This window comes from Ursus maritimus, unplaced genomic scaffold, assembly GCF_017311325.1.
Source record: "Ursus maritimus isolate PB19 unplaced genomic scaffold, ASM1731132v1 scaffold_24, whole genome shotgun sequence".
In the NCBI taxonomy this organism is placed as follows: domain Eukaryota; kingdom Metazoa; phylum Chordata; class Mammalia; order Carnivora; family Ursidae; genus Ursus; species Ursus maritimus.
Window position 1 is genome coordinate 43,809,071 of NW_024424897.1, and position 26,339 is coordinate 43,835,409.

Sequence of the window (26,339 nt, forward strand, 5' to 3'; positions counted from 1 at the left end):
GGGACTCTGCTTCTTCCTCTCCCACTCCCCCTGCCTGTGTTCCCTCTCGCTGGCTGTCTGTCTCTCTCTGTCAAATAAATAAATAAATAAATAAATAAATAAATAAATAAATAATAAAGAGTTTATTTATTTATTTACCTTAAAGAGAGAGAGAGAACATGAGCGTGGGGAGGGGCAGAGGCAGAGGGACAAGCAGACTCCATGGTGAGTGTGGAGCCCAACACAGGGCTCGAGCTCACGACCCTGAGATCATGACCTGAGCTGAAACCAAGAGTCCCACGCTCAACCAGCTGGGCCACCCAGGAGGCCCCCAGATGAACTATTCTATCCATTTCTTTGCACTTTCAGAGGTATCTTATGCCCATATGAAAACATACTTGTATGTATGTATCCTTTTATTTATATCCTGTTTATGCCTCTTTTTTTATTTAACCATACTTCTGAGATGAAAAGGTTTTTAGTGCCTCAGAGTATCAATAGATCTTCCATATTGCTGCACACAAGCTGTCTTGTCCTTTCTGATGGCTGCACACTATTCCACCACACGGGTGACTCCTTCTGTATTTGACCTACCCCCTTACTGATAGAAACCCTTCAGTTTTCAACTTTCTACATTTATCTATTGGCAGCACACGCCCACCCTTCGCAGCAAAGGTTTAACCGCACTGAGTAAGCAAGGAGAAAAATTCAATGCAATGAGAAGTCCTTTCTCAGCAATCAGACTAACAAAACGGCAAGTGTGGCAACACCATGCATGAGGTGGACGTGGAGAAAGAACTCTCACACGCGGCTGGAGGGAATGGGAATGGTCATAACCACTTTGGAGAGCATCCGAGCGCTACCCCGTCCAGCCAAAGTTACCTATGTCCTTCTGCCCAGCCATTCCCTCTCCAGGGACCTGAAAAGGAACTGTCACATGTGGGCCAGGAGACAGGCATCTCCATGACAACAGGTTTATAGCAACAGGCATGGGATTCAGCCTGAATGTCCAACAGCAGGAAAAAGGAGAGAGAAGTTGTGCTATGTTCACGGAAATTTTAAAACACACAAAACAATACCCACATTGTTTACAGATGCATATGTGTTTAATGAACAGAAAAATGGACACGGGTGCGATGATTATCAAATTTGAGACAGTGACATCCTCTGGGGAGAGCAATGGAACGGAGGACGAATATCGGGCATTTCAAATGCATCTGTATTTTTTTTTAACTGTGCTAATTGTATGTTTAGCTTTTTGAGGGGACTGTAATGTTTTATTTGTAAGCTGGCCAGTGGGTTCAAGCAGTCTTTTGATTATCCTCTGGGCCTTTTTTGTATGACTGAAATATTTCATAAATTTTAAAAAGTAGAACGAGTTACCTGAACTTTACAAGTTAGAATGAGGGGCGCCTGGGTGGCTCAGTCGTTAAGTGTCTGCCTTCGGTTCAGGGCGTGATCCCAGGGTCCTGGGATCGAGCCCCTCATCAGGCTCCTCCGCTGGGAGCCTGCTTCTTCCTCTCCACTTCCCCTGCCTGTGTTCCCTCTCTCGCTGGCTGTCTCTCTCTCTGTCAAATAAATAAATAAAATCTTAAAAATAAATAAAATAAAAACAAAAGTTAGAATGCGTTAAAGTTGGAAGCCACCATTTGCACTGTGAATACTTTCTGAATTGCATCATTCATATAAAGCTGTTTGAGGGAACATTCGCGGCTGTTCACCTGGGTTTCCAAATTGCCAGTTAGAGCTCCTGCCCATTCTAACCTCCCCTAATGCTGACCTGGCCGCCCCAGTCCTAGGGACACTCAGACAAGACCCTAGGCTCCAGCGGCCCCCGGGACTCCAGAGGCAGGGTGGTGGGGGCCTTGTCTCATCTGTGCTGTCACCCAAGCCTCAGGCTACACCCCTGTCCTCCAGCAGGTCATTTCTGGAGCTTTCCTGAAGGATTCAGCCTTATCCTTTGCTGGCATCTCATCTCCCACCAGAGGCAGCCTGATGCCGGCCCCTCCTGGCCGGTGAGTCTCTCACCTGGGTCTCTTTCCTGTCCAACCGCACAGACCCCACCCTGCAGGGAGGGAGACAACCCCTGGGTGTGTGTCCCGGCTCTGCCTCATGTGATATTGGGCCGGGTCCTCCAACCCCGCAGGCCTGTTTCCTTACATGGGAATTAGGGGGGGCAGGTGAGAGGCTCACACATCCGTGCTCCGCACACCTCTGGACAGGTGTCCCAGAAGGGAAAGGTGACGAGTGTCTCTAAGCCACTTAGCCCTTCCCGGCAGCTCCGGGAGCATTTGACATCTGCAAACAGCATCATCAGTAAGTGTTACCTTTTCCCCACCAGTAGACCTAATGCTAGTACATGTGCTGTGATGAGTGTAAGGTGTTTACAAGAATGTGCGTGATAGATGGTCACATGCAGTGTGCCCCTCAGCAGCCCCAGGCTCCCTGCAAACACAGGGCCTCGCTTACCCGCACTCCACCACGCTTCCCACCCTGAGGCCACCGTGCGGCCCAGGGAGGAGGCAGCAGTCTCCCCTCCATCACTGGAATCTAAAGAAAAAGGGGACTTCATCACCAGGACCCCTATAGAACAGAACACAGGGCCTGTCAAAGGGGAGGGGCTCAATAAATACTTGGGAAAGTACGGACTCTCAAGAGCCCCCGGAAGGCCTCTCCATCAGCCAGCCACGGTGCTGAGAATTCCTCCAACAGCCCCTCCTTCGGGTAAAAGTTTCCTATGAACATAGAGAAGGTTCCTTCAGCACAACATGCCAAGAGCTCTTCCAGCAATCCGGGAAGAGTGGAAATTGGGGGTACGTGTCAGGCCAGGGCCAGGGAGGGCCGTTCCTCCCAGGGCCCGTGGACCCCAGCCAGAGATGCCAACCAAGAACGTCTAGCCAGGTACAGGGTCATTTCCTCTAAGATGCCTGTCACCTCCCGGAAGGAAAGGCTTTAACTGGTCATTCTCAGCCAGGAAAGGAGTCACAATGCCCAAAGTGGTGTGCATGGGACTTTGCCAAAGCACTCTAGAAATTTCAACACCTAACGCCTCCCGGGTGTTGCACATTGAACAATGTGGAGGCAGCAAAACGGGTTGAGAATCACTGTATTAAACCTTAGCACCTTCTAACCCAGCGATTCTCATAATAATAATTGTGCATAAAAATAATTCAGGGGTGTTTGTTAAGATGCATCCTGAGTCTTCACCACATACCTGAGTCAGTGGGTGTGAGGTAGGGACTTGGAATCTGCGTTATTAACAAGCGTCCTGCTGGTATAGACGCCTGGGCCACCCTTCGAGAAACCTACTTCTACCTCATTGGATGGGGGCCCTTTGGGGCGAGGGGGCTCGAAAGCTGTTAGGAGGAGTGGGTGGGGAAGAAGCGTAGGCACAGCATTCCTGAATTAACTTTGTTAAGGGCCGATCCAGCTGGCGACATGGAAGGCAATGTGACTGATGGGGTCTGGACGTGTCCAGCTGCTTAAAGATCCTCATTCATGCCAACCAGCACCCCAGCCTTGGCAAGGACATTCACTTGCCCCGGCACTTCCCCCAGCACCCTCACCTGGTCCTTGCAGCAGATGAGAAGAGGGCGGCCCACTGCACTTCACGGGTGGAGAAACTGAGGCGGGCACAGGGCATACGGAGATGGTTTACACCAGGAAGGCAGGGGCGAGAGAATTGCAACTGGCCGAGGGCCCATTGCATGCAGGCACTTGATGTCCAACCTCATCAGCATCTCTCACAAAATCGTCCGTGGCCTCCCCCTTCCACCAGCGAGACGGAGGGGCCTAAGTGAAGTGACTTACCCAAAGTTAGACGCAGTGAGGAGCTGGGAGACGCTGGCTTTTGAATCAAATTTGCCTGACTCCCCAGTCCATACTTTTTCTAAAAAACGGACACCTGCCCAGATAACACCAATTCTACCCCTCCAGGGGACCTTACCCCATCTCAGTGGGGCTCAGAGCTGGATGGACTCAGACCTCAGAGTGGCTTTGCGCTTGACCACCTGCCGGAGGCTGGCCCCACATATGCCACCTCGTTCTCCAAGGGGCATCCCAGGGTTCCCTGACTCAGTGTTTTGGAGGCTGGGCCCTCCCCACTTCTTCCAGACCCTCTGAGAACCAGCACCTGCAGAGCCAAGTGCTGTGAGTTGACCCTCCAAAAACCCAGACCCACAGAAGGTCAAGAGGCCAGAGGGACAGGTCAGCCCCCTTCTATCCCCATCCCCAGTGAGCACAGACGTATCCTTTTTTTTTTAAGATTTTGTTTATTTATGTGAGAAAGAGAGAGAGCACAGCAGGGGGAGGGACAGAGGGAGAGAGAGAAGCAGGCTCCCCGCTGAGCAGAGAGCCCCACGTGGGGCTCGATCCCAAGACCCGGGGTTCATGACCGGGAGCCAAAGGCAGAGGTTTAACCGAATGAGCCCCCCATGCGCCACCCAGAGGTATGCCTTTGATGTCAAAAGGGCACAGGGTCAGGGGTCAGGATATCCATTCTCATTCCCAGTCACTTGACTTCCTGAAGCCTCAGTTTCCCCAACTGTAAAAAGATGACAGCACTCTTTCTCCTCAAGTGGAGGAGTTATGAAATGATGGCTCAGCGTCGGTGTCCTAATACCTGTATCATTACATAATCACTTTGTGAAGCAGCCGCCTCTGGCACCCAAGTCACTGGGCCTGTTTAAGGACGAATCCCCTTAAGCATTCCCAGAAATCAGAAACCCACTGTGTTAGGCTTCTAGGCTCTCCTGTCCTTCCCTTGGCCTTTGACTCCTGGAAGGCTGAATTTTCCTCCCACCAGGATCCCAGACTGTCTTTAGGGAGCCCCTAGGCAGGTTCATCCCCTCCCCCCCCCAACCCCTGAGGCTATTGGCCCCCTCCCTCTTCCCCTCTTCCTCCTTAACTTGGGTGGTCTCCATCCCAGAGGCTCAGGAGAAGCTCTGGGGGACATTTACCTGTGTTTCCAGCTCTACTCTGAACCCTCAAGCTTTGTAGGGGTGGGGAGGAAGAAGCAGAGGAGGGGGCGTCAGGACACCTGGGTTTCTCATCCCAGCTCTGCTACAAGCCGGCAGTCACCGTGGGTAAGTCAGTGTGCCTCGCCTGGACATGAGAACAGTCTATCCTGTCTACAACATGGCGTAACGTAAGGAATCAACGTAACGAGCGCTGTGAACGTTCTTGATAAGGTATAGCGACTGTCACCACCCAGGGCAGGGCAGAACCGACCACAAAACAGCGTATAGTTCTCCATCATTTCTCACCAGTGAGTCTTGTCTCCCTCGGGAAGGGAGAAGAGAAAGCCAACCCTATTGATCACCTCTGATGTGTCGTGTTCTGTGCTAGCAGGGGCCTCACCGTAATGCTGGCAGGTTGGAATTAGCCCTATTTCACAGATGAGAAAACTGAGGTTCAAAGAGCTCAAAGGATCTGTCAGAATGTAGCAGCTGGAAGTGATGAGAAAGGTCCTCTTCTCTCTTCTCTCTGCTCCGCACCCCTTTCAAGGGGTTATGATGGAGGGAGGGACACAGGCTTGGGGCCCCTCATTCAGGCTCACAGAAGGGACCCAGCCAAGAGGATAAGCATTTCTGTTACGTCGTCACCAGAAACCAGGGAGTAAACAGGATTCTGTCCCGGCCCAGCGCTTTCCGGAGACACACCTGTACAAGCAGCAGCCATTCCCAACAGAGTTCCGTTCCCAGAAAGCACGGGGGCTGGGCTGTCCAGATTTGTTTAGTTCTCTGACCATGTGGGAGGCCTGAGCCCGAGCGCAGGCCACGCCCTGCCTCCCCACTTCCGCCTGGGAAGGGGTCTTCTGTCCGTGCCTATCTGCTCTCCCCTCTCCAGACCACAGGTTGCCGTCAAGATCCTTACCCACCCTGTCCCCGTGGGGAGAGGGCGTAAGGGTTCCTCAAACGACTCACTAACCAAGTGAGGGACTGACTCAGGGTTACAGAGAGTGTGTGCTTGCAGGTGACTGAGAGGGGGTATGAACACACTGCCCACAATGACCTTGGACCGCGGTCCAAGGATGGACATGTTCCACGGGGATGTCAGCAACCTGTCCCCACACTCCTAGGAGTGTGGCCGTGTGGCCTGCTAGATGTGGGGCCGGGGGAGGGCTGTGCTCGGAGTCCCCTGATCGCTTCCAGGGGTGTGTCTGTGTGTCCTGTTAGGCAGGCGTGTACTGGGGGCTTACTGACAGCAACCGCAACCAACTCTGTATGGATACATGTTTGTGTATGTGTCCTGCAAGTGTGAGCCAGCGGGCGCTCCTGCCAAGCGTCTGCACACGCTGCTACGTGCCTGGAGAGATCTGGCACCCCCGCGTGTGTCCTGTGAGAGCGAACAGAACCCAACAAGGGCTGGCACGGGCGGGAACGTGCGAGTGTGCGTCCTGCGGCTCCCTGCTCAGCTTCCCGGCGGTCCTGCCAGTGTGCACGAGTGGAAAGCGCCCGGTGCCCGCGGGTGTGCGCGCGCCGGTGCCAGCGCGAGTGAGTGCGGCGCCGCTCGCCTTGCTCGCTCCGCTCCGCGCCCGCCCGCGCAGCCCGCACACTCACACTGCTTGGTTGCTGCCGGGTGACGCGGGCTGGGCCCGCCCCCCGCCTGCCGGCCCCCGGCACTCACTAGCCGGCCGCCGCCGAGCAGGCAGCAGCCGCATCAGGGCCGTCCGGGGGCGCCGCCGGCGATGCCCGCAGCCCTCGCCGCGCCCCGCCGGGCCTGCTGAGCCGCCCCCCCTCCCCGGGCCGGGGCCGCGCCGGGCCGCGCCCGGGCGGGGCCGCGCTGCCTGCATGACCCTCCGGCGGCGCGGGGAGAAGGCGACCATCAGCATCCAGGAGCATATGGCCATCGACGTGTGCCCCGGCCCCATCCGGCCCATCAAGCAGATCTCCGACTACTTCCCCCGCTTCCCGCGGGGCCTGCCCCCGGACGCCGGGCCCCGCGCCGCTGCGCCCCCGGACGCCCCCGCGCGCCCCGCCGCGGCCAGCGCGGGCCGCCGCAGCCCCTCAGACGGCGCCCGCGACGACGACGAGGATGTCGACCAGCTCTTCGGAGCCTACGGCGCCAGCCCGGGCCCCAGCCCCGGCCCCAGCCCGGCGCGGCCGCCAGCCAAGCCGCCCGAGGACGAGCCGGACGCCGACGGCTACGAGTCGGACGACTGCAGTAAGTTTCCAACTCGCCGACTTCCCGCCCCCTCCCCCGGCCGGGCCTCTGGAGCGCTCCCCAACCTCGCCGGTGCCCCGGCCGCCTGCGGTCTCCCCTTTCGCCGGCATCCACCCCCGCCGGTGGCGGCCCCTCGCCTGCCCCGTGCGCCCTCCTCGCGCCCTGCAGACTCAGCCCCGACCCCTCCCTCACCCGCACTGGAGAGGTGGGAAGTTTGGGGGCGCCCCCTCAGGGCGTCCCATTTGCGGGGCCCGGTTCTGCGAACCCACGCCGCGCCCCCTCTCGGCCCGCCGGCGGGGAGCTCCGGTGCGGGCGGTGGCTTTTGTTCCCGGGAAGGGCGGAGCTGCGCCCCGGGGAGACACCAGTTGCTGCCTGCCGCGCGATCCTCCCCGCCCGGGAGCCCGCTGCGGGCCGGCCTCGCCGCCGAGGGGCTGGGCTGGGGCGGGAGGCAGGGGGGCCGGGGGCTGGGGCCGTGCCGGCCTCCCGAGTGGGCCCGGCGGCCCACAGAGCGCAGCGGCTCTGCTGGCGCCCGGGCCGAGCACCAGAGGACCGCGGGGCCGCTTGTCCTTTGGAAAAACCTTGGCGGTTCCTCCTCCAGCGTCCGTGGACCCCGCCGCGGCGCTCTCCGGGGCGCCGACCTTCGCCCACCTGTTACGCCCGCTTTCCGCGGCCAGGAAGGGCCCCCCGGCACCCGCCTCCCCCGCCCCGGGCTGAGCCCCGAGCCCCAGCGAGTGGGCAAGCGCCAGGGTCCCCGGGGCCGAGGCCCGGCCGGCGGGCGTTCCTCGCCTTTCCGGTCTCTGAAGGTGTCTGCCCCGCCGGACCCGGGACTGGAGGGGAAACCGAGGCCGAAGAGGTCGCCGCGTGGTTCGGAAGGGGTTGGCGCCAGATGGGGGTGGGGCTGGGAGGTAGCGCTGCTCGCTAGGGCCCCAGTCCCGCTGTAGCCCCAGCCGCGTCCCTCTCAGACCTGCCACCCCAGCCCTGCCCCGGAGGTGGACCTTTCCGGGCAGGGTTCTATCTCGGGCTTACTCGAGGGCCGCCCGGCCGAGTGCCCCCCGCGTGCAGCGCAGCGAGAGCGGCCGCGCCTGGTTTGGGTGCTCACGTGGGCCTAGGGCCGGGGGCCTGGAGTTTCCCCAAGCGTGAAAGCTGAAGGTGGAGATCACCGTGCCGCTGGGGGAGGTGGCCGAGCTCTCATCGTCCTACCCAGGGAGGCCCAGGAGGAGAGAGCCGAAGGAGGCCTGTCCTCAGCCCTTTGAGGAGGGGAAACTGTCCCCTGTGCACTTTCTGTGGGCCTGGACCAGGGCATCTGGCCGGAGCCCGGTGTACTGAGGCCTGGCTGCGGGCGCGGGGGTGGGGAGCAGTCCTCTCCCTCCACTTTCTTGCCAGCTTGGGGAAATTGGGTCGGGAGAGTTTAATGCCCTCAGGGCTGTGCCCTGGATCTTCCCCACCCCCAGCTCCCAGCGCCCTGGGCAGATCTCACCCCCTCACCTGCTGTGCGTCTGGACAGGCCCTGACTGGGGCCCAAGTCACCGCTCTGGGTGCCCTGGATCCAAAGCCTCCTCCAGAAGAAAGGGTGGGGCACCTGTTACCCTCCCACCATCTCTCCTGCTGTGCCAAGGGAGAGAGCGGGCAGGGCAGAGCTTCTGCAGGAGCTCCAGGCACCCCTCCCCGTGCCACCCAGGGCCCTCTGGACAACACACTGTTAGGACATGAGAAATCTTGCCATTTCTTTGGGCTCTCCCTAAAGCCCCAGGCAAGGAAGAGGCCCGGAAGTCCCACACTCAGGCTGGCTCCTCATCTCCAGCCCATCGGCTCCAGTCCTTCACTGACCACCGTCCCAGCAGCATGAGTGCGGCAAAGGGCAACAGGACTGGGTCTCGGGACCCAGGGAGCTCATGTGTCCTAGCAGGGGACAGACTCACTTGAGGTCGGCAGTGCAAGGCCATCCTGGACACAGCCTTGCCAGCCTCAACGGTGGCCTGGCCACACCCATATCACCAGGCAGTCTGCTGGGAAGAGCTGAGGAGCAGGCGTGTGGCTGAGCCAGGGCCGGCTTGGGCCCCCTCGTCCCCTTCAAGGAGCAGCCCACCCCAGGCTTGGATCCCATCAGTGACTGAGCAGACTTCCCAGGCGTGGGAACACAGAAATCTCGGCTCCTTCCTGTGGTGGGACCGGGTTCTGGCACGGAACTGCTCTCCAGCCCATACCCCAGGCTCAGGCCCCCTCTAGGCTCTGACAACCAGATCCCTAGAATTAGCCTAAGTGATTCAAGCCAGATGGTTCATTATGGCTTTAGCCAGGGTTATGCTATTTGCTGCCCTAATTATTGGATTATCTCTGTTCTAACAAAAAGAAATTAGGGCGGTTGCTCTGTTGTCCAAGCCTGAGAATGAAGGGCTGTTTATTTATTCCGCGTTTTTTCCTCTTCTCTTTATAGCTCGTCCTTTATTAAGTCACCTCAAGACCCAAGCACAAAATTGACATGTTCCAAACTGATCTAACAGGGGGCAATGATGGGGAGCAAAGGCAGTGAGTGTTGGGGTTAGAAGTGTCTTCCCTCCCACTGGTCCACAGTGTGGCCTGGCCAAGCTGGACCCCGCTGCCTGTTGCCCCCCAGACAGGCCCCGGGCCCCACTGTCCTGGTGCATGTGCCCCTCCCCTGCCCGTGCTCTCCCACCCAGCCTTCACCTGTGGAAACCCAGTCCCTTCTTCAAATCTGTAAGGACTAGAATGTTTGGGTTGCAAGTAACAGAAAATTCAAAGTGTCTTAAACCATGAGGACAGTTGAGATCCGCGTGACATCCAGGTAGGTGTATGTGGACCCATGAGCGTCCTCAGAAGCATGGTTCTGCCCCCTCCCCTTCTGGCCATGCTCTGCTCTTCTTAGGCTGACCTCCTGGTCCTGGGTGGCTGCTTCAGGGCCAGGTGTCGCCTGGAACAGTAAGATCCTCACTTTGACAAGGACAAGTTTCCTTGCCCGTATCTCAGTTGACAAGTGAGGAAAGCTCTCCCAGAGTCCCCAGGAGACCTGTCCTCTGTCCCATTGGCCAGAATGGCATCACATGCCCGTGCACACCTGCCCCGGCATGATTCATGCTGGGCTGGTTCAGGAGTGGTGCCCATGGAGGCCTGGAGTGAGGGTGGAGTGGAGGAAGCGCTGTCCCCAGGGCCCTCAGTGGGGAGCGGTTCCCTGTCCCCACTGGCTGTGAGTGCCCCTCCTTGGAGCGCAGTCGTGTTCCACACAGACCATAGCTTTAGGTAGTCAGCATTACAAGAGCAGCTGTATGTCAGGCACGTGTGAGATTCAAGAATGCCTGAGACTCAGCCTCTGACGTGAGGGAGTTCATGAAAACCGAGACGCACAAGTAGCCCAGCAGTGACAACAGGAAGGCAGGAACCCAGCCTGGAAGCACTGGCTTGCACAGAGTTTACCCACAGAGAAGGCTCTGCTCCGAGCCTGGGAGAAGGGAGGAAGCAGGCTGGCCGAGTGGAAGGAGGAACGAGAGGTGTTCCTGAAAGGGGGACTGCTGGGTGCACAGGTAGAGGTGGAGGAAACAGCCCAGCAGAGGCGCCACAGTCAAGTGGCTGAAGTAAGGGGGAAAAATCCATGATGAGGCCAAAGTGGTCATATCACAGAGGGCCTTGAATGCTACACCAAGGAGGTTAAACTGAGTCTAGAAGGCAGTGGTGAACCTTTGAATAATTTAAAGCAGGAGAATGAATAGACTTCTGAAGGTCCTAAAGTTCTAATCCTCTGCCTCTGAGCTCCTGGGAAGCAGGGACAGATGACTCATTCTTCTTTGTACCCCCTGCAGTGCTTGCCTCGGTGCCTCAGTTTCCCCAACTATGAAATGCTTTCAGCTCAGGCTTGACCATTTTTCTGTGGTTCTTGCCACAGTTTTTTTTTTTAACTATTTGAGAGGCTGACATTTTTCTTCAAGAAAGGAAGGAAGGAAAGAAGGAAAGAATGAACGAACCAGGGCCGGTCGCCTATTCCCAAGGGTATACGGGTGAGGAAGGTCCAGGTGCAAACCAAGGTCAGAATGATGCTGTCAGTCTCCATCAGCAGAGCAAAGGGACATTTGGCCTTAGAAGAACCGACTGGGGCTTGAGCCTGATTTTCTCTGAATTAGCCCCATTAAAGCTCTATAATTATCGACAGGCGGGTGACAACTCTCAAAGGCCCATTAGTGACCAACCCTCATTATTTTTCCAAGGATGTAAACTTCAGCCAGGACATGTGATTTCCATGGGCGGAGGGCAGGACCCCGGGGCTCATGAAGACGAGCACCTTCACCTGCCCCTAGGGCCCTCCTCACCTGAACCACGGGCCCGCAGCTGCGTTTCCAACTCAGAGGCCCCCTCTAGGATGGCAGCCCAGCCCTCTCTTGTCCCTGAGAGCAGCTCTGCTTTTCTCTCTCTGTTTCTCGTGGCATCCCCCTAAGATTTCAGCTGCACAAAGTAACAGACCAAAAAAAATGTTGGAAGCCACTAGGCTTTAAGACAGGAACTGTAGGATGGAAGTGAAGAGGCCTGGATTCTGTGTCCAGTTTGCTGGGTCACCCTGAGCGGGTCACCTCCCCTCTCTGAGCCTCATTTCTCTGAATAGGAAACGAAGACTTTGGACTGTAAGATCCCTAAGAGAGCTCCACCACCAGCAGATCTTTAAAAATGGTGACCACACTTCTATTTATAAGCTATTATTTCTTCCAAAACCTCCACTGGAGTTCAAAAAAATTCATCCATTGCGTGGAGGGGGCGCTGGGTGCGCTGTTCCTTCCTGGGAATGGATGACGGGTGTCGGTTTCACTGAGCCCTGTCAGCCCTCCTTAAACGGGGATGTCTGCAGAGCCAGCAAAAGGGGCTCCTCTCTCCTCCTGGACCGGAGTTTCCCAGTGGGGAGCAGGTGGCCCCACCGTCTGGCTGGCTGTCCTTCTCTGAGAGCCGGAAATGGGCAGGGATTGTGGAGTGTGCGTTTTAACACGTGGGCATGACCAAATCCCCACTGCTGTGAACAGCTGGAAAGCAGATCGGTTTGAATGGACCCGCCGTGCGGACTGAGCATCTGCTCTTTGTTGGTGTCACTGGCGTGGCTCTGGCATGGTCCCTCCTCTCTGGAGGCTGAAGTCTTGAGAGAACAAGCCAGGGGTAGGCCTGAACGGAACGGAAGGCTGATCTACTGTCACGTCAAGCAGCAGCTTTGGAGAATATTATAAAAGCGTGGACCTGGAGAATCTTGGGCCCATGGCCGTGTTCTTTGTGACAGGCATGGTGACACATACCTCACTCCCAGTCCCCCCACCCGTGCACCTGCATAGAAGGGAGCCAGGATACAGGCAGCAGAGGGCCAGACACAGTGAGCGCCAAAGCACACAGACTCTTAGGAGAAGCATCTTAGGCTCCACTCAAGGCCTATCGACTCATAGTTTGGACCCAATTCTAACAAGTATTCACACCTGCTTTTTTAGAAGAAGCAAGTGACTGTTGAAAAGGAAGGAGGGCTGTTTGCCTGTCGGAGGCAAGTATTCCAAGAGGAGTTTCAAGCTGATGGCAAAGGAGGAGGCAGAAAAATGGAGAAAATATAGGAAAACCTCAAAGAGTAGCTACTGGGGATCACTGGGTCGGGGCTGCGACCGTAGCGCCCAGAACAGTCGTCGTGGTCATAACGATGACTCAGGTCATGTGGAAGGGTGTAAGTGACTGTTCGTGTATTCTCTTCACAAAGGCTGGGAGGGCAGTGATCCAGTTTGGAACGAGTTCTTTCCAGAAGGCGTCTCAGAGGGGCAAGTACACTTATCTAGAAAATTCACCTAAATGGATGTGCTCCTTCTATAATTACGTCCTGAGCCCGCTCTGTACCCCAGGGGCTGTTGATAAAGCGCAATGCCGCGAAGTGGATACTGTTGCGTCTCCATTTTGCAGATGCGGAAACTGAGCACGAAGAGGCTAGAAACGCTATCTAAAGTCACATAGCAACGACATGTGCAGCCAGGCCTTGACCCCAGGGTCAGGTGTCAGAGGGCGTGTCTCGGTGCCCCACATGTGCCCCTCCCAGGCAAGGACGGAGACTGAGCCCGGTGCCTTCCTTACCCTGTCTCTGGAGCTAGGGGGCAAGACAAGTGCAACGCGGTGCCAGCACCTCTGAATGAAGGGCAGCTCCACACACTTGGGCCTTAACTTGCCCATTTCTCTGCAAAGCCAAGTCCTGCCATGCTGGGGCGCAGGAGCCCAGGGGTCTGCGGGCGGAGGGCACCTACTCAGCCCTGGCCTTGTGATGCAAAAGCGCCCATGGACCAGATGTGAGGAGATGAGCGGGGGGCCAGGCTCGGCATGACTCTAGAACCATGCCGGGTGCCGCTGGCTGGAAGAACAGAGCCCGCCCCCAGCCGCTCAGCCCCCACCTCCAGCTGGCCTGAGGTCCGAATGCCACCCCCCCGCTCCCCCCCTCCCCCCGGCACCACCGTGCGCTGGCCAACTCCTGCTCACCTTTCATGGCTCAGGTGAAACATCACCTCCTCCGGGGAACCTTCCCTGGTGGCCCCCTTTCACAGCTGGGCAAGGCATACCCCTTGAACCCCTGTCGCTCTTGGCTCACGAGACTCTGCTAGGGCTGATTGTTTTCATCTGTTTCTCCCATTAAGCTATGCTTTCCTTGAGGCAGGAACCCCACCTTACTGGTATTTTCATCCCTAGAGTCCGGCTTATTATAATAAGATTTGATAAAGAATGAATGAATGAATGAATGAATGGGGTGCCAGTCGAGCAGCCCAGTAGTCAGTGCGCAGGATCTGGGTTTCTAAAGACACCCTGTCACTGTGCATCTTGCTATCCAGAGACCTGCCCCCTGAGGCCCCCCCAAACCGCAGCCCCCTCCTTCACGCCAGGAGCCCTGTGAACGTGTGCGGCCACAGCTGCCGCATGTGAGTGTCCCCGAGGCCACAGCTGCACCCAGTTACCTCCGCACACTCTGCCCTAGGGAATCACCCACTGCCTTTTAAGAGGCTGGCAGGTAGCAGCATGAGGACCCAGCTGGCTCCTCGCAGCCTGCCCCGGGCCCCCCAAAGGACCAGAGAAACTGGGGACCCGCAGCCCTGAGTGTTGCTGGGGGATGGATCAGCCAGTCAGCCGGGCCAGGGCCCAGAGCTTCTCACGGCCCTGTCTCTTCTGCCTTCTCACACAAGCCTTGTGACATTTAGCAGGTCAAGGAAACTGAGGCATGGAGCCAAGACTGGCAGTCACACAAGGAGGGCAGGAGGACAGTCCCGTACAGGGGGCACAGCATTGGACCAGCCGCAGGCCAGGCACCACAGCACCACACAGGGGCCTGGGCTGCGGGGCCTACCACCTGGGCTTGACGCTTGGGCCACCACTCGTGGTGACTGGTGCTGACCTCACCTCACTGAGCCTCCACTCCTCCGTCATCTGGAACCTTCCCAGGGATGGTGGGACTGGGAGGCTGGGCAGAGGGGTTGCACGCAGTAGGTGCTCTGTTGATGGCGGTCTCTGTGGCGCTGTGACACCTTGTCCCACCACACAGGGGTGGGCGACACTCCTCCCCTGTGTGGCTGAGGCGTGACCTGAGCCCTGTGTCCGCAGCTGCCCTGGGCACACTGGATTTCAGCCTGCTCTACGACCAGGAGAACAACGCCCTCCACTGCACCATCAGCAAGGCCAAGGTAGGCCCCCGCTGGCCCCCCGCAGTCCCTGGGGTCCCGGGCCCTGGGTGGAGGTGAGGGGCTGAGGTCCGAAGGCCTGTCCTCCCCACTGTGTCCGTCCAGGCTCTGTGGCATCTGCCGCGTGGGTGCAGGGCAGGGAGGGAATTCTCACCTAAATCATCTCCGCTGCCCTAAAAACCCTGTGCAGACAGACATTCAGGGAAGGAGTGGGAAAACAGCAAGAAGAAAATGAGAGAAGGAAGGCATGGTGTGGCGGAGGCGGCAGAGCTGGGGAGGGGCTGTGGTGTGGGGGAAGGGAAGGGGAGAGATGACAGGTGTGTCCTGGCGGCCAAGGAGGGGTTGCATTGATTGTCTCTGGTCTGCTGAAGTTCCCCACAGCCCGGACTTGTCGAGGAGTGGGTGGGCGCCAGGCAGGAGAGTCCCCTCCTCTGGGCTCAGGGCCCCAGCCTTGCTCTCTGGTCTCTGGGTCGGAGCTGTGAGCATCTCCCCCCTTGGGCTGGCATCACCTCTCTTCTTAGCCATGCTGTTCCTTCACCCCCTGCATCGATCCCTCTGGGAGGAAGGTGCCAAAGTTGATGTTCTCTCGCAAGGTAAGGCCGGTAGCGCAGCCTGGTAGGACTCCCCGTAGAGCCGTGGGGGGGCCTGGGCCAGGCTCGGAGCAAGGAGCTTCCAGTAGAGCCGCCCGAGCCTAGACCCCACCCTCAGTCCCAACCTGTGCGCTTCTGTGCCACTCAGCACCCCCACCCATGGCTCTGCCCACTCCGAGGGCCCGGCTGCCTGGTCCTGCCTCAGCGGTCCCCACCCGCCTGGGCCAGCACATCTGGACGGCCATGGCGGTGGGGAGCAGTGTCCCCTTCAGGCCCAGGGCCCCGATCGGGCACCCTAGAGGCCCGCACACGCCATCATGGCCCTGCCCTCTCCCTGGGGAGCTGCCCGGGCTGTGATGCTGGGGCTCCAGACCTGCCCCAGGGAAGGAGCTGAGAACGGTGACCCCTCAGCTGTGCCAGGGCGGAGGGCAGGCTGCAGGGCCCGGGCAGCTTCCTTTCCCTCTCCCTCTGCCCAGCTTTGTAGAGGTCGTCTGGGCTCGGGAACTGAGGATGGGCACCTGCTGCCAGGCCACTCCCCATCCCAGACACCGGGCCCCTCCTGTGCTGCGTGCCTGCCTTCCCTACGCAGGCTCTAGAAGGGCTGTGGGGCTGTACTGGGGGGGGACGAGGAGGGTGTACGTGTGCCTACTTGGGTCTCTGTGGGCACCTGTGTAGGCACACACGTGTGTGTGTCCTTTGGGGTGTGTCACTCAAGGCATTGGAGGTGGGGGATGAGAGGACCGCAGGCCATAGAAGGACCCCATTCTCCAGGTCATTCTCTGCTTAGATCCGGTTTTGCAGGGGAGGGGGTGGTGCAGGCCTGGGAGGAACTGGGGCTCTGGGTCAGGGTTTGGGCAGGGAACCAGAGGGGGTTACGGAGGCTGAAGCAGGGCTGACAGGCGGAGGGGCTCTGGGAGGAGGCCAGATGCCGTGGAGCTAGACCCTAACTTGGCCAGTGCCCTCTGGGGAAGCAGAGCGGCGTCAGTTTGCTCATCTGTACAATAGGGTCGGTCACCCCACCTGTGTGGTGGCTGTGTCGAGTGAGTACGTGCTCAGTCCCCACTGCCCTCCTGGAAGACTGCCTGGTGGCGGGCACCCAGCCCCACCCACACAAACACGGACACCCGGGAACTCACGCACAGAGGGACTGGGAAAGCACTGACCGACTGGCCAGCTCTGGGCACGTCAGGGACGGGTAGTGAGGCCGCGGTGAGGGACATGTGCCCAGGAGGGCCGCCGCCTCGCCATGGGTGCCCACGGGGCTGCGGAGCCCCAGCAGCTCCCGCACAGCTCACCTACCCCTATGTCGGCCCTCCACTACCTCTCTGGCATCTTCCAAGGGGCCTGGCATGTGGGGAAGGGGCACAAATGGCCTATGGCCAGGCCCTGCATCACCACTGCCACCTCCACTCCTGGTCCACCCCTGGGAAGTGGGAACCAGTAACCCCTTTTCTAGCCTGTAAAGCTAAGGCTCTGGGGCAAAGCGACTCCTCCCCTCTCCCAGCTGATGGTGCAGGAGCCGAGGTCTGGGCCCCAGCCAGCCTGGCCCCGAAGCCTGTGTGCTCCTTCCCACTCGCAGAGCAGCAGGGGGATTGGAGGACCCGACCCCTGTCTCGGCCCCCCTTCCCACCCCGCTCTCCAGACCAAACCAGGGTGGGGGGTGAGGGCCTCCATTCTCCCTGGAGGTGGGCCTGCTCACGGCGGCAGTTCATCTGTGATGCCACACGTGTCTCGGCTGCCGCCCTGCACGCCTGTGTGCCACCGCAGAAGCAAAGGGTACAGTTTTCAGAGATAAGAGCAGTCATGAGGTCAGCTAAGCCCCTGTCTGTTTATGGTTCCCTTGGTTCCTTGGCTCTGCACACTTGACTGATTGTTCCAAGTTAGTGAGGGATGCCATCTTGTGGAAGGACCCTCCGTGGCCATCCAGGTTGTCTGGCCTCCCTGGATTCAGGCTGGCAGGGAGCTGTGGCAAATGCAGAGAGAGACTGAGCCTGGTCTCCGGGACACAGAACGTTTTCCCGTGGTAAAGAGGGAAACCTGTTGGTGAGTGGACAGAGGGTCACGTGACTATAGGATCAGTGAGGGAAGTCCCTGTATTTGGGGAGTGGGGGAAGGGGAATCCAGAAGGAAGGGCCTCACCGAAGCAGGATAATGAGGATCTCATTCAGGGGCGGGGGAGTCATCTGGCCTCCACAAAAGGGAGACTAGAAAGAGAAAGGCTGGTCTGACAAAGACACCCCATGACACCTGCCCCCCGGCCAGGACATTTGAGGGGAGGAGAGAGCACCAGCACTAGGCCATCCTCCCTCCAGCACTAGGAGTGTGGGCACAGGGGCCCTCTGCAAAGCGGGTCCTGAATGGACCCAGCCAGGAGGCCTGAGGACAAGGGACACCTGCCCACCGAGGTGCCCGGAGGCTGCGGCTACTCTGTCTCCGGCTCCCATTTCACACCTTCTGCCATCCCCCTCCTCTCAGGGCCTGAAGCCGATGGACCACAACGGGCTGGCAGACCCCTACGTCAAGCTGCACCTGCTGCCGGGAGCCAGCAAGGTGAGGAGGTCCGCCCCAGGCCCGCCACAGCTCTGCCTGCCGTGACAGGGGTCCCGGCTGAGCTTGGGACAACCGGGCAGGTGCATACCTTCCCTGCGCCCTCACAGACCGACCAAGGTGATGGGACCTGACCGATTCACCTCCACCCAAGAGCCCCCCAGCCCCCAGACTTCCCGGGAACACTGCTTGCCTGATGAGTTGGGGAAACCCTGCAGAGAATTTCTAAGCCAGCATTTTATAAGAAGCAGTCTCAGTTGGAGATTACTATGTGGGGGGGGCATAAAGGGCTGTGTAGCCTGATAACTTCGGGAAGCCTTGTTAACATTGGGAAGCCTTGTTAAACAGGTTCCTTTTCTCTAAGACTTATCAGAGCCTTTAACATGTTGATGGGCTGCCCTGTGACACTCTACAGGGGGATGAAGTGGGTAGATTCTGCCCAGCTCTTGGACCACAGAACCCTTGTTCCTGTAGTAGATGACCCAGCAGGCCGTCCAAGCACGTGGTACGCCCAGGAAAAGAGAAATTTTTTTTGAAAAAAAACTGCTATTGAACAAAAGCATCAAGGTGACCTTCAGCAATGGAAGATCAAAACTCATTAGACTTTCTTACATGTGTTTTACAGTTCAGTGGCATTTTAGTCTTAATTTCACAGGAGGGAGCATTAGATCATCTTTTCCGAGTTGGGTGTGCGACCCACAGACTTTTCAAGGGGCAGGTTTTGTGGACCCCATTGCTGGGGAGGGGATGGGGATCAACTGGAGACGAGCAGCTTTGCTTCCAAGAGGAGACCAGAGGTTGGCAGGGGGACACAGGACACAGGAGCGTGAGCAGCAGAGCCCAGTGGCTGGTGTTGTCATCCCGGCCTCTTTCTAAGAAACCAGGGGCTGGGGAGTTACCTCCTGGCCTTCAAGTGGCCTGGTGAGAAGAGTCTGTAACGGGAATGCTGTCCTGGGCAGAGGGCCTCCCTTGCCACCGACTCTTCCAGGCCAGCTGAGCAGTCCTGCCCCAGGCTGAGGCACCCCGGGCTGCTGGGGCCCGAGTTGAGTCTGAGGCCCAAACCCTCTGGGCCATAGTGCAAGAGCCGAGGCTCTCTCCCCCCCCCCCAGTCCAGGAGGACCACCCGACAGAGGCGAGGACTCCGTCTCCGGGAAGGGAGGGCCGTGGCCCACCACCTCTGCCTAGGGCCGCTGCTCGCCACTCCAGCCCTCGAGGTCCTCCTGTTGCACGTAGGACCCCCAGGGCTGAGGGCTGAGGGCAGCGTGACCAGGGCAGTGTCCCCAGCTCAGGAGCTCAGTGGCTGTGAGTCTCTGGACTCATGGGACCCAGAGTCGGCAGTACCGGAAGGCCGAGTCATAGGGACCTCACCACTCAGACAGGATTTCCCACACAGGGTAGTGGTTTCTAAAAAGCAGGCTTCTGAAAGCCACGCTGAGAAAGAGGCATGATTATGCCCTTTTTGGCAGCAGGGAGCCTGACGCTCCCAGAGGGTAAGGAACCTGCTGGGCTGCACAGAGCTTAGGCGAGGGGTGGAGTCGGGATCGGGATGCAGGCCTGTCTGACCTCAGAGCTGGGCCGGGCCGTGAGGAGCCCAAGGCCCAGAGCTAGAGAAGCGCGGGGAAGGAGGGGAGGCAGCGTGGCGGCTTGGACGCGCCACCCCACAGGCAGTTTCTGGGAGAGGCGGCATTCCAGGGACGGGGCACGGCCTGTGCAAAGGCAAGGAGCTGTGTGGGAGAGCAGCCAGCCCCCCAGCCCGGCCCCCAGCAGCCCCAGCCCCTCCTGCAGCACCCGCGCCCTGAGCACACGCTAGGGGCCTGGGGGCGGCGAGCCTTCGGGTTGAGGTTCCGAGAGCCACAGCGGCCTATTACCACCAGCTTTTAGCGGCTTGCAGCACGCGCTTCCTGTCTGCCGGTGCTGCGGGCCGGAGGCTGGCACAGCTCCCACACGGGGCAGGTGCAGCGCGGCGGGGCTGCAGTCCGTTCTGGGGGCCCTGGGGAGAAGCGATTCCGTCCTTTTCCAGCACCTAGAGGCCGCCCACATGCCTTGGCTCTCGCCCCTTCCTCCATCTTCCACGCCAGCGTCCACCTGGGACTTCTGCCCTCCTTGCCTGTCCCTCTGACGCTCCTCTCCGACCTCCCTCTTCTGCGTTCAAGGGCCCTGTAATCGCATTGCGTGGGGCCTGCCCAGATCACCTGGATAATCTCCATATTTTAAAGTCAGCCAAGGGCGCCTGGGTGGCTCAGTCGGTTAAGCATCCGCCCTCAGCTCTGGTCATGATCCCAGGGTCCTGGGATCGAGTCCTGTGTTGGGCTCCTTGCTCATCAGGGAGCCTGCTTCTCCCTCTCCCTCTGCCCCTCTGTCTGCTGGTGCTTGCTCTCTCTGTCAAATAAATAAACAAAATCTTATAAAAAGAAAAGTCAGTCGATTAACAACCTTAATTCCCGTTGGCATATTCAGTTTCCGGGGTCGGGCAGGGCCGTCTTTGGGGCCGTTATTCTGCCGCTCGAGCTCCCAGATGCTCAGAGCATCTTTTCTGCTCTCACCAGGCAAATAAACTCAGAACGAAAACTCTCCGGAACACTCTGAACCCCACGTGGAATGAGACCCTCACTTACTACGGGATCACGGATGAAGACATGATTCGAAAGACCCTGCGGTGGGTGAGGGCCCCAGACGCCCTGCTTCCCCACACCCCACCCCGCCTCACCTGCAGGGCCCGCCCCGCCCGTGTCCCCGCCCACCGCGCGCAAGCTGACTTAGGGACACGTAGTGGGAGCGCCCGTGTGTGTCTGAAGAGCGGGCCTTGCCTCCCGCCCTCCAGGATCTCCGTGTGCGATGAGGACAAATTCCGCCACAACGAGTTCATCGGGGAGACGCGCGTGCCCCTGAAGAAGCTGAAAGCCAACCACACCAAGACGTTCAGCGTCTGCCTGGAGAAGCAGCTGCCGGTGAGCAGGGGCGGGGCTCTGCGGGCTGTCCAGCGCCCTCCGTGCCGGGAACACCCACTCTGTGCCCTGCATGGCTTCAGGTGCTGGGGGAACAGACCAGAATGCCTGCCCTCGTGGAGCTTGGGCAGCAGACGGACTCCAAAAAAGGTGGATGACCTCAGCAGAGCCTATGTTAGACAGTGATGAGGGTCACAAAGGAAAGGCGCAGAGCTCAGTGGTTTCGATGGAGCTTCGGGGGATGCTCCTGGCAGAGGGAACAGCAGGTACCAAGGCTGGTGGAGGCACAGACAAGACGCCCGCTGCGTGGGCCAGGGAGCAGGATGGGGCCGGGTCCTAGGAGGTGAGATCAGAGGCTGGGAGGCGGGGGAGCTGGGAGTGAGGCGGGCCACCGGGGGATGCCAGGCAGGGGCAAGGGCATCTGTTCCAAGAGGCTCGCCAGGTGCAGGCTGGGAGGGAGAGGAGGCTGAGCGTGGGGAGGGCTGTGAGGGGACGAGCCTGACCGGCCTGCGCCGGAGCCCCAGCGGAGCGGGAGAAGTGCGGGATCCCGGTTGGGTGCGCTGGCAGCTCAAGCATTCCCAGACGTGGGGGGCGAGCACCTGGAAAGCTGAGGGGTCCCTCACTGTGGTGTGGAGGGCGGCGGGAGGAGCCGCTGGGGTCGCTCCGGAGCTCAGCCGGAGCGCGGTAGGCGTGAGCTGCCTGTGAGCTACCTAGGGGAGACGGAAAATAACTCTTCCCTGGAAATTTCGGTTGTTTGAAAATGTCAAAACCTGTCTTGCCCCTGTTGTCTACAGTAGCTTACCCACCCAAACTCTGTCCATCTGTGTCTCCCCTCTGCCCCTCCACCCTCCCCCCTTCCCCCTACCTTCTCCCCTTTCCCACCTCTTGGAGGCCTGGCCTTCACCCTGCTCAGAAGGGCTGGGAGGCATTGGCCAGGAGGCCCCAGGGTCCCAAGACCTGCCAGCAGCCCAGTGTTCAGGGCACGATCCCCTTTTTAGGACATTTCCCCCCCTAGAGCCCTGGGCGAGGGGAAAGCTCAAGAGGACGGAGCCCGGTGGCCAACCCGTCCCTCCCTAGTGGGGCCTGGGCGCTGGGACAAATGCCCCTGCAGGCTGGCCCGAGTCAAGCCCTGGGAACAAGTCAGCCTGAGGCCAAGATCCCAGCTCTGCCTTTTTGCATAATTTGATCAAATTTTATTCCCTTGTCACATTCTTTCCTATATCACAGACATTTGTATGATGGGTATAACCTTTTTTTGTTTTATTAGTCACTAACCGAAACCCAGTTTTTCCAAATGATCTATGTCACTCGTAACAGGCACCATCAACTCCTACTACAGTTGTGTTGGAGTTTTGAACCCTGATAACAAACAGCTGCGTGGGGACGTGAGCACGCAGGGGTGTGTGTGCGAGTGTGGGTCTGCCTGTGGAAGCACACGTGGGCGTGTTTTCAAGGATGTGGAATGCGTGTGCACATGTGTGTGCGTGCACGTGGCTGGGTGGGAGTATGGGCGTGCCTTGCTCGAATTTGCCAGCAGCTCATCTCTCTGGACTCAGAGACATGCGGTGACCGCAGGAGTGCAGTTCAGGACGACTGCTCCGGCGGTATAGACACATTTTGATGGTACCTTTTAGATTTTACATAACGTGTGAACATTAGTCATTCTCTGTGAGTACTGAACAATCCCCAGTTCGATGGGTCCCCTATGAAACAACCCGATGTATAATGTCCCACCCCCTGAAAGATGGCTGAAAATACTCCTGCTCGTTTATGTTGTTTCGTTCTCACACCTCACGCAAACTAGCACAGGATCACTGTTGAGCGAGGCCGTCCCGCACCAAGCCCTGGGCCAGAGTGGCAGACTGTTCAGTCTCGCGTGCCTAGTCCGGCCCGTTAATAACGGCCTCCCGGCACTGAAACGTGAGCTCAGAGTAAACGCAGGGATCGCTTAGTCCTGTCTGCTCTGGGTGTGCGAGTTGGGGAGGGTGGCCCTTACTGGGCCTCACAGGAGCGCCATCTCCAGAGAGGTGTGGGTGGGGCCCCTGCCTCTGAGGAGCCGCATGGGGCATCACTTTAGTGACAAGCAGAGGACCGTCATGGGCAAAGCGACATGGCTGGGACTTCAGTGACAGGAGCCTGGCAGAGAGGCCTAAGGAGGGGCCCTGGGGGTTCTAGCTGGAGGTGTCCAGGTAGACAGAGGGTGAGGAGGCGGCGTTCCAGGAGCCGACAGTGAACAGTGGTCTCAGGAGGGTAAGGAATGGGAAATCTCAGGCTAGTTGGGGCAGGGGGCGGAGGGGGCCACCTGTAGCTGAGGTCTGATTCCTGAGGCCTGGACAGCCGCTGCTTGCCCTCCTGCTCCCCTTGGGAGCTCTGTCTTCCGGGTGCTCCCCAGGGGGGCTCCAGGAAGCACTTTCAGGGGGCTGAGGCCAAGGTGACCCCTCACCATCGCCTGGGCCAGCAGACTGCCTCGGTAGCCCGTGGCTGAGGGAGGGTGTGGGAGCGGGTGAGGATAGCCAAGTGTCCTCCTGCCCAACAGGTGGACAAGACTGAAGACAAGTCCCTGGAGGAGCGGGGTCGGATCCTGATCTCCCTCAAGTACAGCTCACAGAAGCAGGGCCTGCTGGTCGGCATCGTGCGCTGCGCCCACCTGGCTGCCATGGACGCCAATGGCTACTCGGACCCCTACGTGAAGACGTGAGTGTGTGGCCCAGGCCAGCGGTCTCCTTCCCCCTTCAGCTCAGAGGACAGGAGTTCAGTGTAGCAAGCACTGACGGCGCCCCGGAGGCACGGCGGGGGCATGGCCTCTGCACTACTCCTTTGGCAACACTGTGGGTTAAGTCTGGCCAGCCCCATTTCACAGATGAGGAAACTGAGGCCTGTGAACCTTGAGTGGCTTCCCAGGTCACGCCGAGAGAGTCGTTCTCTCCTGACTCCGCATTCAGACCTCCCCTTGACTGTGACCCCCGGAGGGGCCGTTAGCAGGTTGGCGGAAGGGGTGGGCCTGGGCCAGACCAGAGAGCCAGTGAAGAAGCTCCACCAGGACGTAGTGCTGCCCGCGTGCGCCCAGCCCTGTGCTGGTGCCTCGGGTGCTGCTAAGGGTCCACCCAGCCCTCCCAGCCGCTCGCGGTGCTGGAGACAAACCCTAAGTCAGGGGGCCGTGCGAGGCGACATGGGCCCAGACTAGGCCGTGGTCCTCGCTGTGAGGGGAAGGCAAGAGCTGGTGGCCCTTCGGGTAGGAAGGAAGCAGGAGGCCCAGGGAGCACCATCAGTGCTCTGGGCCTTCTGCAAATACAAGATGGATGTCAGTCTGTTCCCAGTGAGACTGTTCTCGAAGGGTGGGACATGTGGAGGAGTTTGGCTCAGCAGAAAGGAGGTGTTGCGGTCACGTGGAGGGATAGAGGAGCTGAGACACAGAAGCAGGGATGAGGCTGGTCTGAGGGGACGGCGAGGAGCCCCAGGTGCCAGAGGCTGGGGGAGGCCGGGGCTACTGCACGGCACGACTCTGGGGCTACCATTCCCAGTGGCCACTGTTCCATTTCTGCCAGTTTTAAAATCCTGTTACAGGGGCACCTGGCTGGCTCAGTTGATGGAGCAAGTGATTCTTGATCTCGGGGCTGTGGGTTTGAGGCCCGTGTTGGGTGTAGAGACTATTTATTTTTAAAGATTTTATTTTTAAGTAAAGAAATAAAATCCTATCACAAAAATGGTGCAGCCACTTTGGAAAACAGTCTGGCAGTTCCTCAAAAGTTACACACGGAGTTACCGTGTAACCTAGCAGTTCCATCCCAGGTACACACCCGAGAGAAACACATGTCCACACAAACACTTGGACATGTATGTTCATAGCAGCCTTATTCACAGCAGACAAAAGGAAACCCACCTCAATGTCCATCAGCTGATGAATGGGGAAACAAATTGGGCCATATCCATACAATGGAATATTATTAGCTATAAAAAAGAGTGAAGGGGCGCCTGGGTGGCTCACTCAGTTAAATGTCCGACTCTTGATTTCTGCTCAGGTCATGGTCTGAGGGTCGTGAGGTCGAGCCCCATGTCGGGGTCCGCTCTGGGTGTGGAGCCTGCTTGAGATTCTCTTTCTCCCTCCCCTCCACCCCCCAGCGTGCTCACTCTCTCTCTTAAAAAGAACTTTTTTTTGAAAGGAGTGAAGTACTAATTCATGCTCTAACATCTATGAACTTTGAAAAGATTATTACAAGATTATGCTAACTGGAAGAAACCAAACACAAAAGACCACACCGTGTATAATTTGATTTATATGAAAGTTCAAAACAGGTAAATCCATCGAGGCCAAAAGCAGATTCGATTAGTAGTTGCCAGGGGCTGGGGGAGGGGCTGGGGGGAATGGGGAGTGACCGGATTTCTTTCCGAGGAGATGAAATGTTCTAAAATTGATTGTAACAGTTGCACAGCTCTGTGAACGGACCAAAAACCATTCAACTGTATACTTTAAAGGGTGTATTCTACACTATGTGAGCCATATTTTAGTAGAGCTGTTATTTTTTAAAAATCCAATGCCACCAGGCCCAGGGTCGTTGGGGGAAGGCTGTTCCCCCATACATGGCACAGGCACTAGTGGTTTTCCACATGAAAATGCAGTGAATTGGATCCCCACACCAACCGTTAGCAAAACCGTGATTTCCAGTGGATTAGAGACCACTGGGAGAGGCAATGCCGAAACCATTCCGAGGACCAGCAGGAGACTCTCTATAACGATTGGAGGGAAAGTCGCTGATAACCAGTCAACGAGGCCAGTGTGTGCACCCTCTGGCTGCATTATTTCCCCTCCAGGTTTGTATCCTGGAGACCCGTGTGCACTGCAGCACTGCTCTTCGTGGTACACGGGCAAGCGTTCGTCAGCAGAGGACTCGATTCATAAAACGCGGCATATGCATGTAACGCGGTACCGTGCAGTTAAACGGATACGTTGGGACTAGGTAAATTAACATGGACAGCTAGCCAAACATGCCGATCCCAAAAGCAAACTTCGGAACAGTGCACACAGTGTGATACTGTTTCTGTACATTTGTGTATCTCAGACCTGCAGAGACTGTCACAGTAGAGGGAGGGCAACAAAGTGCCTGCACTTGTGCTTATGATGCCAGAGTTCCGTACAGAAGGAAAGATAATCCAAAGCCAAAATGGCAGTGAGATTTTAAAATCTGGCTCAGTGTCCACCTGCCAGGTTGACAGGAATTTATTTATTTATTTATTTAGTTAGTTAGTTAGTTAGTTAGTTATAAGCTCTTCTTTACCCACCTGACAGAAAGGGCACAAGCAGGGGAAGAAGCAGAGGGAGAGGGAGAAGCAGGCTCCCGGCTGAGCTGAGAGCCCATCGTGGGGCTTGATCCCAGGACCCCGAGATCACGACCTGAGCTGAAGGCAGACGCCTAACCAGCTGAGCCACCCGGGCGCCCCTAAAAGTC

The 26,339-nt window shown here is 58.2% G+C and overlaps 1 protein-coding gene across 1 annotated transcript in view; it reads left to right on the forward strand.

Moving 5' to 3' along the window:
• The first annotated feature begins 6,770 nt into the window (after window positions 1–6,770).
• DOC2B (double C2 domain beta) overlaps window positions 6,771–26,339 on the forward strand; it is a 32,319-nt gene continuing 12,750 nt past the window's right edge. Inside the window, exons 1-6 of the mRNA XM_040641119.1 lie at window positions 6,771–7,143; window positions 14,737–14,816; window positions 17,879–17,953; window positions 20,497–20,606; window positions 20,772–20,898; window positions 23,432–23,589. Coding sequence (XP_040497053.1) covers window positions 6,771–7,143; window positions 14,737–14,816; window positions 17,879–17,953; window positions 20,497–20,606; window positions 20,772–20,898; window positions 23,432–23,589 — 923 coding nt within the window. The remainder of the gene's footprint in view (window positions 7,144–14,736; window positions 14,817–17,878; window positions 17,954–20,496; window positions 20,607–20,771; window positions 20,899–23,431; window positions 23,590–26,339) is intronic.